This window comes from Conger conger, chromosome 7, assembly GCF_963514075.1.
Source record: "Conger conger chromosome 7, fConCon1.1, whole genome shotgun sequence".
NCBI classification, from domain to species: Eukaryota; Metazoa; Chordata; class Actinopteri; order Anguilliformes; family Congridae; genus Conger; species Conger conger.
Window position 1 is genome coordinate 22,453,739 of NC_083766.1, and position 15,084 is coordinate 22,468,822.

Consider the following 15,084-nt stretch of genomic DNA (forward strand, 5'->3'; position numbering starts at 1 on the left):
TCCTACCACTAAAGTGTACCGGCTGCTTTGTTTGCCTGAGCTGTTGGGGCAAGACAAAATAAGTGTAGTACAGTCCACTACATTCTGCCTCTCTTTGTGTGATTCGGTCACTGCTGACATGGTTAGGATTTAGTACCAGACCATGGGGCACGTCTGCTCACTGGAAGCCAGTGTCTAAGCAGGACGTTTCGCACAGTGCAGACCATCTCCTACCGCTAGTCAAGTGTTATTGGATCTGCTTGAAATAGGCGGTGTAACATACAGTACAGTCAATGCCAATGCCTGGTGCACATCTTGCAGTGTGGAATTTTAGGACCAGGAATGCGCAGACGAAGCTAATTGCTAAATGAGAACCAGGAGCCAGATAGGAGGATGGAATTTTCCGCTACTGTCTACGAGCATGGAGTCACTCTTTTATGTAAATCACTTTTATTGCATGCCACTCTGGAATTGACTTATCCTCTTTGAAACGTCTGTCTCCAAGATGGCTTCATCTTCAGCCTTTTGCATAGGTCAGTCTGGAACATGGGCTGCTTCCTCTCGTGGGAGTTGTAGTTTTCTGTTTAAGGTTAACCGTTGAGGTTTAAAGTGTGAACACCTGATGTGCGAAGATCCTGAGTGCTGAGCTGTGCTTAGAAGTCACGTCCCACCTTCAAGAGAGCCCCTACCGCCCCAACCAGCAGCTTCCTTTCGGGAGAACTAACAGAACCTCTCTCACACAGCTGCAGTTTGTAAACTGCTCAACGCTTGCCTAAACACACATCACCTTTTTCACAGACTACAAAAACAGATCCACAGAATTACACAAGCCTACAGGCCTTGTCCACAGAGGTTCATCGTTCTCCGGGCTGGGCAGTGTGTGGGAGGTGGGGGAGGCTGTGGGTGTGGAGGGGGTGCATATTAACTCTTCAAGTTTAAGATGTAGCCTCACAAATGGGGCAGCCTATAGCTGAGTGGTTAAGTTGCTTGACTGAGACCTGAACGTTTGGCGGTTCAAGCCTCAGTGTGGCCTCAATGAGATCGCAATAAAATCTATGCGGCTGTTAGGCCATTGAACAAGGCCCTTAACGTCACATTGCCCCAGTGGGCATTGGCCCCTGCTTGGCCTCAACGCCTGTAAGTTGGTTTGGATAAAAGCGTCACCTAAATAACTGTAATGTAACAAATATAAATGTGATTATTATGTTCTTAACTGAATGTTTAATGCTGATGCTATAATCACAACTGGTAATTGAAAACGGTTCTAGAACACTTACTTGTAATGTTGAAAAACATTCTAAAAAAGGCTTAAGGCTACTCTTTGAAGGGGTAGCTGACTCAGTATTTCACCACCATGACCCCAATGATGTGATTTAGCAGTGCTTTAGCTCTATTTTGTCCTCCTTGCTGAGAACAACTGGCTGTACATTGAAAGGTCAGATCATCTTACAGAGGCACGTCTGGTCACTGTCATCTCACCTCTCCCACCCTTCAGCTCTACGGAACACTCGTCTCTACTGCAAGATTCGAAATGTCTATTCTTTAGGAAAGACTTTAATTAACATTATGATTCATGTATAAAATTAGTATTTTATTGAGCCAGCTTGCTTATTTCACACCGGTCCACAGCCGATCTTGCATAGAGTGGATTCGGAGGCAGACTGTCATATGCAGCTTTGACATGCAGTCCCCGGTCAGCCTATTGACGAGCAGGGCTCGCTAGAGAGCGATGACTCATAGACCCCTAACGGAATAAACCCTGCCGTACTCTGGGTGATGAAATCACCCATTGCACGTCACCCTGTGGTACTTCTGGCTACAACTGTCAAGGGCACGGTCTGTGTTGATTTCTCAATTTATGCATGCTTTTGCATGCTTGGGTGTTAAATAGCATCCACATCAATGCTTCTGAAACATGTGAGCAGGTTTTCATTTATTTATGTGTCTCACTATACTCATGTGTTTTACATGCAAATCATTATATACAGAATACATATAGAGATACAAACTCACCCTTGGGGTAGAGAAGGTCTTAGCCACAGGGCAGCCATTTTGTGAGACCACAAAGAACTTTAGGAAGCTCTTTCTGCTGTAAAATTCAGCTATGACCAGCTTGAAATTACCAGCTACCTGCTGTTTCAAAGCATAGCTTGAGCTGGTTAAACCATGTTGAGCATGGAGCTGGTCTGAACTGGTCAACCAGCTTCAAGCCATTTCAAAAACGTAGCTTGGGCTGTTTCTGTTCGGCAGGGCTGTCTAAGGGCTGTTATAATCGGATAACACGGCTGCATCTCCAGTTCTCGCTTCACTGCTGCCGCGTGCCCGCTTAGCGGAACCGTGGTCTAGACGGGAAAGGGTGGTGGTCCGCTTGTCTCCAGGGAGGGCAGGCATTTTCATTGTAACCACGGTAATGGTATTCGCGTAGCCAGCGGGGGGAGAGGGGCTTTTCTCACGCCGCCTGGCCTCTCGTATCGGACCCCCGGCTCCCCCCCCACAGTCCAGTCCGCCCCTCAGAGCCTCGCAAACGTAATCGACCTGTCAGAAGTGCTGCAGACCATATCGGCTATCCCCCAGACCCTAGCAGACCACCAGCACTCTGTTGCTGTAAGCCTAATGAGACACGCTACCGTGGCGACGGCCAATCAAGACCACCCGCGCCAACGGGAACTACACCTGGTCTATGTCGTATTATAACGCAAAGTATAATTCTAAGCCTTCATGAAGCAAGCCTGTTAGCTCTGTAGCCTGGTAATCAAATCATCAGTCTTCCAGTACCTAATACGACAGACAGATCTGTAGGGAAGTGTCCAGTTGTCTCTATCATAGCTCTGGGTTGGTGGCTTTTAGGGATGCTGTTCAGTTAGCTGAAGCGTCCGTCCTCTCTTCTGTCTTTAGCCTTCTTCACCTTTCTGGAGCTTTTGATGTAGTAGCTGTTGATGTTGAGTGTCAAGCTTCAGTCCTTGATGGCTATAATGCCTGCAGATATTTGTGGTTTCCTTTAAATCAGCATAAATTAACTAAATGAATCACTTGCACTTAAAGCACATTGAATTGATTTTGATGCCCCAGCTACAAACCAACAGTCTGTCCTCTTCAATTTGACCACATTGAGGATCTCAGACACTGCTGTAAAGTGGGTTGAGCCCCGACAGTCCTTTAGGGTTTCATGTGATGGAGTCATATCTTGTAGTCATAACCATCACATTGGTGTTCACCAAGGCCCTGTAATTGGAACCATCCACTTTTCCCCCTGTAGGCTCTCAATCTCTTTTCCCAGAGGTGGGGAGGTGGAATGACCCATGGGAGTACAAAGACAAATGTGGCCTTATGACCAAGTTTTCCTTCTCTCACACCACCTCTACGCTAGCCTAGTGCTGCATACGATTTGAGCAGATTTCTTTGGGAAAGTGACTCTGGGCTAATTTACATTCAGGCAAGTCAAGTGGCCAGGCGGTTTTATGTGTTCCACACCTGGTTTTACTTGCCCCGGGCGTGTGATTACTGACCCCTGCCCCGTATTCGGGAGAGGTCCTCTTCCTCCTTCTGCATTCAGGGAAAAGTCAGAAACCGGGCTTCAGTGTCAGCACCTCCCACACACCCTGTCTGTCCCCCAGCAGGTGGGCTTATCCCTGTGTCCTAGCTTTTTCCTGCTGTTTGAATCAGATGCAGCCAGGAGCATCGGGAGTGTCTCATTTATGTATCTGAAGAATATATTTTATTATATCTTTATGTTATACTTACATGTTTAATAGACATTGCACAATGTGTGCTAAAAAGCACAATACATTTTGTATAGCAGCGGGTTTATATCATAAAATGTTCTATTTTACGCATTCTCAGTAGGCGGTGATTGTAGTTCATTCATATTTACTGGGCTTCTCTAAATAGCCACATGATGGAACTCAAATCAGCATAATGTTACATGAATTAATACTAAGATTAAGTCTGTGAGAGATAACAGCTTTCGTCTCATTTGAGTTGTGCACCAGTGAAGTTCAGTGTCCATTTTAGTCATGGCAAGGTGTGTGGTGTGTCGGAGTGGAACGTTAGTTCCTTCCTGTGCATGGTCTCTGCGTTACGCGGTCCAGTAAAGCGGGTTGTAAGAGACAGGGAAAGAATCGCTCGAAGGTTCTCCTTAGCGGAGGTGTTGCCACGGGGGGGTTGATTAACTCCCCAGTCATGTTAATGGGAAAAGCACGTCCACAGATACGCGATTTAGCATCTGTGTGTCGTCCCACTCTACAGGTATGTTTCTTGTTCAACGGTCTCTTTGGACAGAGCTTATCAGTACCCTCTCAGAAATAAGTGACAGTAGAGGTGTGTTTTTGTTTCCATAATGTACCCTGAAAGTACAGTAATGTTCTCTTTGGGTACAAATTAGTACTTTTTCAAGCAAAAAAGCTACATTTAATAAAATATTTTTGGATCGGGGTACAATTTTATGCACATATAGGGTACTGCCCTATTTCTGAGAGTGTACTTTGCAAGCGTTTGTATTTTCAAAATAAATGTAATAAAATGCTGATGTGTTTCCAATGTTCTTGGATGTACTTGGGGATATTTATTGGAGAAGTCAGCAGTTGGACACAGCGATCATCTTACTGTAAAACTCATCTAATCAACCTCTGAGCCCAGAACTAATTCCAGGGAAGCTATTTTTGTTAATTATACCATAAACTCTATCATTCAAATTTTTGGGGGTCTGAGGGGATCTTTCATAGGAATTTTCCCATGCACATGGAAAAGCCAACACAAGCATAATTTATTTGAGCTTTATTATATACAACCCAATAATAACTAGACTGCATTTCCCACTGGAATGCATAAAACATAGCAACAGTACCATTCTCCAGTGCAGGATGATATTTAATATTTAATATTGTTGTTTTGGAGGTTTGGCGTGGAAGATGGTGATTGTCAGTTTGCCCGACCAGGTTCTCCTACCTCTCTCCTCTGGGCTAACACTGTGTGTGCTTATGGTTCCAGCATGAGTGAAATCTGCCACACCCATATAATAACCCAAATGAAGACATGTTAAACCTTTAGATTTTAGAACGGTAGGTTTCTCTCTGCGTGGTAGGTTGTGTGAAGTTCACTTTAAACAATGTGTTTCAAAGTTCGCTGTTTTCTGTTGCATTTTTTCATTTTGAAAGGATGAATTACATGGATATAGCAATTTTTTCAGTATCTATACAGAAGATGTATAATGCATACAAATACGTATATATACTGTACGTCTGCCTCCACAATCCCTACTTCCTGGGGTTCAAGTGGCCCTGGCACTATCGGAGAATTCAGATGTTGGGGGATCATCGATCATGCAACAGTGACTGTTTGAGCATCATCATGTCCTGCCGAACACTTAGAGAGTGAGAGCAGGAGAGAGAGAGACATGTTGAAAATCAGTCAAATAGTCAGGTGGATAAAATGATAATAATTTTTACCTGTTGATCTTATTTTTTAGGTCCACCAGGAAAACGTGGGAGGATGGGAAAGCGAGGCGATCCAGGTGAGAACCGTTTTGTTAAGACAACACAACACAAGGCAACTAACACAACTTTCTTGAGACCTTGACTGTGTTATGAAACCCTGCAGTATGTGTTACCAAAGGCTTCTATCTGTGTAGCCCTTTGCCTGCACTAGTAAATCCATCTGCCTATATTAACAAAGGCACCCTATATTGTCCTGTGTTAATAAATGATTAAACTGTGTTTGTGAAACATTTTATCTGTATTAGCAAAGCCGTTTGCTTGTGTTAGCAAAGCTTTCAGCCTGTACCGACATCCTCCACATCCGCTAAATGACAAATCACCATGTACTGTGGCCACACTGATCCCACTAAATGTGAATAATTTCAGCATTACGGTAATGGCCTAGAGGCTGTAACCCAGCACCAGATTTTGGGGCAACACCATGCTTGTGGTCCTGCTTGTGGGTTTTGGGATTTTTTTCCCCTGCGTTCCTCTTCACCATTTCACCTGTGACTAATATAGTCTTTTGTTTGTGCTGGAGATATAGGCTAACACAAAAATGTTTAAATGTGAGTCACAGACTCCATATCCCCAGATGATATAATTTCATGACAACAAAGAACGGAAGGGGTAAATGGATAAAGGCAAACGGGAAATGCTGCTGGTGTGATATTCAAGGCAGATATTACACCTTTTAATAATGTGTGGCTGATATTATTCCGTTTTAGCTCACGTATGGTTTAACGACCGCTGCAGGCAATAGCTTTCCTGGGAATCCTCAGCTAAGACAGGAGCTTTCCAGAAAAAGGAGAAAAAAGGTTATGACTCAGGTTGGAGTCACACTGGCCAGTTCCTGCTCATTGACAGTGACTCATGTACGGGTCACTGGAGAGCTCTTCCTGAGTTTCAGCCTGCTAATGTCAGCTCTCTGTACATTAGTCCTTACCTATTCCACATTAACTCACACATTTGTAAACATGTCACATCCGTTTCTTTGTGAGATTCATTTTATTGGTGCTTTGACATGAAGCCATGCTGCATCAGAGTTTAAAAAATAAAGATGTAGTAAATTTAAGCAAAATTTGAATAGAGATACTGCCCCAAGAAGTCGGATATTGGGGTGTTTGACTTTAGCTTAGTCCACATCCATTGTGTGTTCTTCACTGAGGTGGTCTGCTCTTCCAAAAAATAGCTGTAAAACTACAGTGTCAGCAGACCTTTGGAATTCAGAGCTTATTACAGTAAAATTAAACAATTAGCGCAGCTGCTTACCCTCTGTCCTTGCACACAAACACAGATACACACATGTACACACAAGTGTAATCATGTGTAATCCCCCACTGATTTGATGGAAAGACAGGTCAGCATGGTGCATGTTGGTTGCTTGTTTCATTGTGTGTGTGTGTTTGTCTAGACATAAAAAATGCAATTGGCTTTCATGCCCCATAAACTGCAGCATATCCTGTCCCTCACCCACCGCCAAAGAACCCCGCGCCCTCCCTTTCCCACCCTCCCCACCCCCTCCTTCTCCCCATGCCTGTGAGAAGAGGCAGTTTATGTTTGCTGATGATCTGACCTGCTGATGCCACTCTGATAGTTCCTGGTTGCATGGTCAGAAGCCACGCTCACGGCTGACCTCTCCACTTCCCATGCTGGAACTAGGCTCCATATCGCAGATAAATACCAGGGATAAGACCCCCTGACCCACCCACCAGTCCCTGTCCCCCGCATGCCTGACTGTGCAAACCCAGCATCTCCTGTTTCGGGAGGGGGCCTGAGAGTATCCCTGGTGTGCCTCTGTGGATGTTTCCGTCTCCCGTATCTCCGGCATTTCTCTCCTTTCACTCCACTTTCCCTCGCTTCCCAAATGTGCCGCATACTGTGCTTTCTCAGAGGTGAAACCATGGTTACTGACGGCTGGCATGTTCCAGAAGCTTCTGCAATGCCATGGAAGGCAAAATAAAGAAAGAATATTGCACAAAAATTGATAAGAAATTTGCCAATGAATGGGTGCACACTTTCTTGGTTTTTTTAACTTGAACTAACAAGGTTTCTTGGTGAAGGACACCAACACTAGGCCATCGTTTAGCTGACACACCAACACTCCGTAGCTACATTAACTGTGGAGAGGTTGTGGCTGAGATGCCTCAGGGAACTCGGGTGTCTGCCTCAGGAGAGGAGGAGAGAGGGGGTCAGACAGTGGAGTGTATTTGGATCTCACGGACGATGCGCAGACAGAAGGAATAACTGCTCCTTTGTCTCCCTCTGATGACTTTGGCCTCCTCCGATGGGGTTGAGCGAGGGTGCGTTTGTTCCGGAAGCAGCGGCATCTCCGAACCCTTTGGCCCCCACCTCCCCCCAAGTCCCTGGCTCCCGTCTTCCCTTCCCGGCCCAGATTCCTGACCCAGCGGGATGCCGAATCGTGGAATTGCGGATAGTTTCCCACCAGCTTCCCACCGATTCCCCAATGGATAGAAGCCACACAGGCAGGGTGGCCATGGATGGGTCTGTTACAACCCAGTCATGGTCAAAGAACAAAAAAACCCCCTGAAAAACACAGCAAAAAAAACCTGTGGTACTATATATAGACCGTTTCTTCTTAAATTTGGGGAATTCTGGCAATAATTCCACGAGATGCCGCAGCAGATGATCTAGTTCCTGCTGTCGCATCGTGATCCCAGATCTGTCACTTCGTTTGTTTCATTTGGTATCGTGTTGCCGTGGTTTCTAATCTCCAAGGAGCATTGTGGGTAGGGATAAGAAAAGATATTCCAGAAAAAAAGCCCATAGAATGCACACTGTATATCGTCAAAGATGAAGCTAATGGGCAGAATGTTGGGAAACGTGCGGCGGGTGGAAACCACAAGCAGCTGTGGGCATTGTCTCTGAGCCCACATGCTCTGCCGTGAGAGGTGTCTACTCACCAGAAACACTGCAAGATTAAAGCCGAGCTGAGACTCTGCACGATGCACGTAATGGATCCATCATCGGTAAAAGGGAGAAGAAATCTCGATTGAAGCAAAACGTTACTGACCTTACTCATATCTGTTTTATTAGTCCTTGCAGCACGGATCAAAGAACAGCAGTAATGTGATCCGATCTAATCCAATTGTATCTAATCTCACGGTATCTAATCAGAGTGAACATCAGACGCTGGGTGATTGGGAGAGATGCCTTTGCAGCTGGTAGAAGCCATTGTTTCCAGACTCTATGTAAGACGTAGCCTTTTATTAGCATCTGTTTTCAATGAGGGCCAATCAGGGGGCTTTTTATTTACCGCGACAGCAGTGTGCTTTCCGCCGCTTGTTTCTATTGTTACCCGTTGCTTTTGCTGACCTGGCTGGTTTGGCAGAAGGGAATGGCCTTGTAGAACTCCACTCCCGGTGTGATCTTTATGGGTAAAACAAAGAAAAATCTATCCAGTTTGTTTTGAAGGAATTTGATTCTGCCTTTTCTGGTCTCTCTCTCTGATTAGAGACAGAACTAGCGTATCTCCTGCTATCAGGGTTTTGGCACTCAAAAAGGCAACAAGATGAATGGTGTCTTCATTTCGACACTGTTTTCAGGGATTAACCACCTCAATTAGTCACATTTCTGTGGAGCTCTGTCTTTTCTCGCTGAGCTGTAGTTTTATGATTTAAGACAAGAACGGAGAAAGAAAGGGAGTAAGTAGAGGCCGCCATCTCTATTCAACTGGAACTGTAGTGAAGTGGTTTAAGTTACATAGTGGTTAAAGTATGCAACACATGAAGGGAGACAGATTTTTTGACAGATGATTGATTGACATATCCATGGCTGTTTTTGTTTTTCAGGACTTCCAGTAAGTACTTCCTCTCCACAAACAGGATATGGATCTCTATCTCTAACAGAACCCCTCTCAGTCTGTAAGTTTAATTCTGGTCCAGTCTGACCCAGTCCAGTTTGCTCCGAAATTATCTGGAGGACTCTTACACTTGATCCTTTTACTGGTAAGAGGCTGAGAGTAGTTTTATTACTGAATGTTCCCTGTTCCTATTACTCTATTGTCAGACTGTCTGGAGCCTTATCAGGCAATATTGTGCAGTGCATTTTATCAAGTAAACATAATTACAGTATCTCCCTTCTGGGTGTATAGCCTGCCAAATACTTTGCTAATGATGAATGTGCAGATATTTAAGAGCTATTGTATTCAAGATTAGTTTTGGATCAGCATATTAACATCATAAAGAAGCAGAATTTGGGGAAATGGTGTGACTAACACACTGGCATCTAAATACGCGATCTGTGGGAGGTGATGATGCCGTAATGTTCTCTACTGTTCTGTTTCCTTTGTCAGGGCACTCCAGGACGTGACGGTTACCCGGTACAGTTCATTATTTCTTTATTTCTTTCCTGAGATCTTCAGATGTTCTTGCCTGTATCATCCTCCTTATCTGTGTCACCTGTCTCTTATCTCTGTGGTGTTATACTGTTCTCTTCCGTTTTCTTACCTCTTGTTTCCTTATTTTTCCTTTCACGATCTGGCCATGAAAGTTCCTCTCGCTACTATATGTACTGTATATCTGGGGTTTTAACATGTCAAGTAGGTCTCTGTCTACATACTGAGATGGAGTGGGAAAGTTCTGGAATGTGTGTTCAACGAAAAGGAGCAATGTGGTCTCAGACCAAATCCTTTGGCTGATTGTGATTGACTGTGCTGATTCCAGGTTAAAACTGCCTCACAAATACATGCAGACCGGTACAAACATGTATGCTGTATACAGACTTGCTAACACTCATAAACACACTGTGGGTTTGCATGTGTTTGTGTTTATAAACCCATTTGTAATGATGAGGCAAAATTCCTCCTGTAACATCTGATCCTTGGTATGATTTATGAGACTGTATCGCAGGCCCCTGTCTTCTGGCTTTGTGCAGAAACGCACTTAAATTAGATGAATGTATTATTAAATTAAGTCGTCAAATAATGAGAAAGTCCATCATATAGATCATTAATCACAGTATGTTGCATCCTGACCGCCCGTTTATTCTTTGTTTTGTATCATCTGTGGTCACAGTGTTGCTGCATGGTGGTTTAGTTTCCCTTAATCCCTGTCCCTTGTTAAGGGCCAGCAGTCTGTGTCGCTTCTTCAGGTCGGTTTCCTGCTGTGACTTTCCAAATGGTCCAGAAGAGCCTTGTTTGGAGTGTTGCCTCACATCGTTCTGTAACAGTTTACTTGGTTTGGGCTGTTAAGAGCTCCTCGTGAAGCGGTTCCAGTTAGCTGCAAGCTAAGACCACAGGACTTTATGAATGCAGTACCAGTTTATTGGTTTTGGCACGGAGCGCTGCAATGTGTTGGCGATGTCTCCCTCTGCTGGCGATGCATGCGTGAGTGAGCGCGAGCTGTACGCAGTGTTACAGTAGAGTAAAGCACTGCCCTGCTGAACAAACAGCTCATACTAGGTTTTGAAACAGCTGATAGCTGGTAATTTAAAGCTGGTCACAGGTGGATTTTACACCAGGGATATCTTGGACTCAGATCTGAATGTGCAGAATGTGAAAATTGCTCTGGGTGAAAACCTGTGGAGAGAAACCTTCGACGGTGTTAGTGCCTGACACGTGCGCACGGACTGATCTCGCACAGATCTTCTGAGCTCCCAGAGAACAGTCCGTCTCACAATAGGATGTGAGGAAAGTAAATAATATTCTCCATCTGCGACTTCCTGTCTTACACCTGCACTCCATTCCCATTGTCCTCACCTCCATATTATTCAGCCCCACCACCCCGCCAACCTGTAGCTTCCTCCATTCTTTATCTCCTCTTTCCTCTATGTGAACCTTCTGTTCTTACATTTGTACCTCCCTCTCACACATTTGTACCTTCCTTGAGATTAAACCTAAATCTACGGGATCCAGATGAAACCACCGGTTTAGACTCAATGTAATTTCAGGTCATGCTCGCAGCATTTCAAAGAAAACCAGGCCCTCTGCACATTTAGCATTTAGGCTTGTTCTTTAGGCTCGTTCGAGCCGAGAAGGTCGGTGCAGTTGTTCAGAATGTGAAACACGTCCAGGCGGTTGTTATTTGTCAGGATAATGGCTCGGTAACTGAGCTTTCTGAGGTTGCAAGTTTGATTCCCAGGTGAAACACTGCTGTTATACCCTGGAGCAACATGCCTGACATGAACCGCTTCAGTTAATATCCAGCTGTGTGCTCAAATTTTATGTACAGAATGTAAATTGCTCTGGAAAATAGTGACTTATATCTGCCAAAAATGTGTGTGATTATACTTTCCTTCCAAAATCTTTTTTTCATATGTATTGCAATATGTGCCACAGCTCCTCAGTCCGTACATTTTCCTTTTTTTTCCTTTTTATATACATATACATATATATTATTTTAGATTATTATTATGATGCGGTGCCAGATTAGTTTTGAGAATATATTTTCTTGTTTTTGTTGACTAAATTGTATATAATCTAATTGCATTACCATTATGACAAATTAGGACTTTTTAATTGAATAAGAGAGCCTGAAACTGTTCAAATAGGCTTGCGTCATCAATAGGTGTGAGCCTGATGATTTGTCATGGCAAGGGTTGGATGTAGGTTGGTTGTGTTCATTTGAATTGTGGTGAGTTGGGGATGGGTGCAGGACATGCTGTGGGATTGTGTGAATAGTGCAGGACGCTGAGTGTAGTTGTGAGGTGTGAATCAGCACAGTGGACCTGCAGTGTGTGCAGTGTGTGCAGTGTGGCTCCATGGAATGGGGTCTGTGAGATGCCAGGAGCGCTATCTGTCAAATGTTTCAGCACCCTGGTGCACTGGACAGCTACTGGACACTGGGGCCTCAACGTCATGTGACGAGGGAGAGAGAGAGGGAGGGAGAGAGAGGGGGGGGGGGAGAGAGAGAGAGAGGGAGAGAGAGAATAAGAGAATGGGTCTGTGGTTCCCTATACGTTTCTGTGTAAAATTAGATTTGAGGGAGGGTGTCTCTCTGGGCTTGGCCATGTGGTGTGCGTTAGAGGGCTGTGGTGCAGATGGCATAGTTTACATCTACCCGTCCGTCTTTGTGCTTCCTCTTTCCCTCTCCCTCTTCAAACCGACTGAACTCTCCACCGCACCAATAACTCACACTCTAACATCTCTAATAGTAAGAGAAGTGTGAAATAAACTGGCGAGGGTGCCAAAAGATGTGATTTTTAAAAATATTTTTGTACTGGGCACCCGATCCACATGATCCAACACTTCTGAAAGGTTTTATACATACAGTATAATCCATTGTCAGATTAATCTACAAGGCCCAAGTCCTTATCTTTCTTGTATTCTTAGCACATGAAACTGTACTCTAGGGTCTTTCAGCGCACTTGTCCCTGGTTATGGGTATGCACTTTGTTGTACGTTGCTCTGAATAAGAGCGTCTGGCAAATGGCTATAATATAATAATGTAATGTAATCTTAAAAAGAACAGTAAATCTTGGTGGAGTGGGTTAGAATTCTACATATTTACTATAGTTTGTGTGTTACTGGGTTCTGAAAGTGAGTTTATATTTCAGTTCATGTAAACCCAGTATCAGAGGAGGATATTTTATACTGTGGGATGTGATGGATTGTGTTCTCGGAGGTATAGCTGGCTTGCTCCATGGTCGAGGACGGGTAGCTTGTTTCCTTAGCAGATAACATAACTCACACATTGTCCACTTAAAGAGGTCAAAGGTGACTTGTGCAAAATGTGATGGCCAAGTGTATTGCAGAAACCACCCCTTGGTAGTTATTCCTGGCTCTACTGCAGTGTAACAGTCACAGAATCAATCTTCCAGTGCTGTATTAACAAAATGTTGATGGTGACCAGCTGGTTTCTCGCAGAATCTGTCCAGTAGAGTGCAATGTGTATCAGGACATATTAACCCTTTAAGGTGTAAGGACACAAATATGCAGAGGTGGAAAATCCAGGTTCAGTCCTTCTCTGTATTTTGTTCCATTCACCTGGATTTGCTAATTAGCACAATTCTTCAACTAATTAGTGAAATCAGCTGGTTTATTGAGTTCATGGGTGGAAGAAACACATGACAGGATTAGAATGTTTTTAACTGAACATTATAATGCTGATGTATCAATCATTACTGGTGACTGAAAGCAGTGGAGTTCTAGAACAGCATGGTAATTAACTGAAAAATTACGGCAGCTGATTGGCCAGGCTGTCTTCACACCTGAGTTCCAGATAATGGGAGGGTGGTAACCTGGCAGCTCTCAGCCGTTGAGGACAATGATTTGAGTAACAGGGATGTACAGTGTTACCAAAGCAGTGTTATCAAATGTGAAATTCAGTATATATGGAATGATAACAACTATAATGCTGGTATATGCTGTATGGCAATATTAATCCCACCCCTGCTCTTTGACTGAATGCATCTTCTGTCTGTCTTCCAGGGTCCACTTGGCATGGACGGAAAACCTGTGAGTGTTACATCGTCCGAGAGCTGTGTGTTTAGAGATAACATTACATTAGAGATGGTATCCAGGTGCTTTATAGCTACCCCAACACACACATAATGAACACAACTGTCCATCCACAATCACCACTCCACTGTTTTACTGATGTGGATCACTTTACTGAGTAAGAACACATATTAGAACATGCAGGCATATTTGTACAGACACATACAGACCCATATACTAACATGCACACACACACACACACACACACACATAGACACACACACACACACACACACACCCACTCCCACACACATGCACATACACATACCCACACAAACACACACACACACACACCCATTCTCAGACACACACACACACACGCACATACACACACCCATAAACACACACCTACACACACCCACACACCCACTCAGCCACCCACACACACAAACACACATACACGCACAGACACACATAATGAATTTACGCTGTGCAGTACTCATGATCTATGCGTCTGGCTGGAGTGGTAATGTGGTCCCACCTCAGAAGTACATATGTACATTACTACAACCACACAGCTTAGAGCAGTTCACTCTGCTTATACAACTTCACTTACCATAAATATTACATTTCAAATGTACTAAAAGAAAAATTGTTACCACGTAGTAAAAACAATCACATTTTGCCATGTGTACATCTGCCAAGAATTATAATACTGGTTTTCAAGAAGCAGGAAGAGATCTTGGAGTATAATATTACATCTCTAGATGTAGATCTGTAGATGGAAGCAAAAGACTGGTATTGTTCAAACCAAATCAAAATAGAACGGGATAGATATTTTGGAAACCAACTTCTATTCAGAGAATATGTTAGCTTAAGTCAACCTCTTGAGTTCGGCTTGGGTCCAAAAAAACTATTTTAAACTTTCAGTAAAAGTGGAATGACACTTGAGATATGTATTTTATAGCTAACTGAATAAATCAGTGTATTTCAGTCTTGTTTTGTGCTTCTATTTATTATTCATCATCTGTAGTTGCATTTGGTCTTTTTCCTGTATGGTTTCTTTGAATATGATAAGGTATTGGTGAAAAATAAGAGAATATTAGTTCAAGAATAATAATCTGGCTGAATATTGGAGGGGGGGTTGGTTATTTACGTAGTATTTACTGTGTAGGTACGCAGCTACTTGTAATTATTCAGTGACTACTTTGATTTCAGTGGTAAGTACTATGAAAC

General features: G+C 43.7%; 1 protein-coding gene across 1 annotated transcript in view; it reads left to right on the top strand.

Annotated features, from left to right (window-relative positions):
* The window catches only part of LOC133133243 (collagen alpha-1(XXIII) chain), a 105,822-nt gene that overhangs the window by 67,346 nt on the left and 23,392 nt on the right, over positions 1–15,084 (top strand). Inside the window, exons 3-6 of the mRNA XM_061249343.1 lie at positions 5,444–5,488; positions 9,263–9,270; positions 9,766–9,792; positions 13,840–13,866. Of these exons, the coding sequence (XP_061105327.1) occupies positions 5,444–5,488; positions 9,263–9,270; positions 9,766–9,792; positions 13,840–13,866 (107 nt within the window). The remainder of the gene's footprint in view (positions 1–5,443; positions 5,489–9,262; positions 9,271–9,765; positions 9,793–13,839; positions 13,867–15,084) is intronic.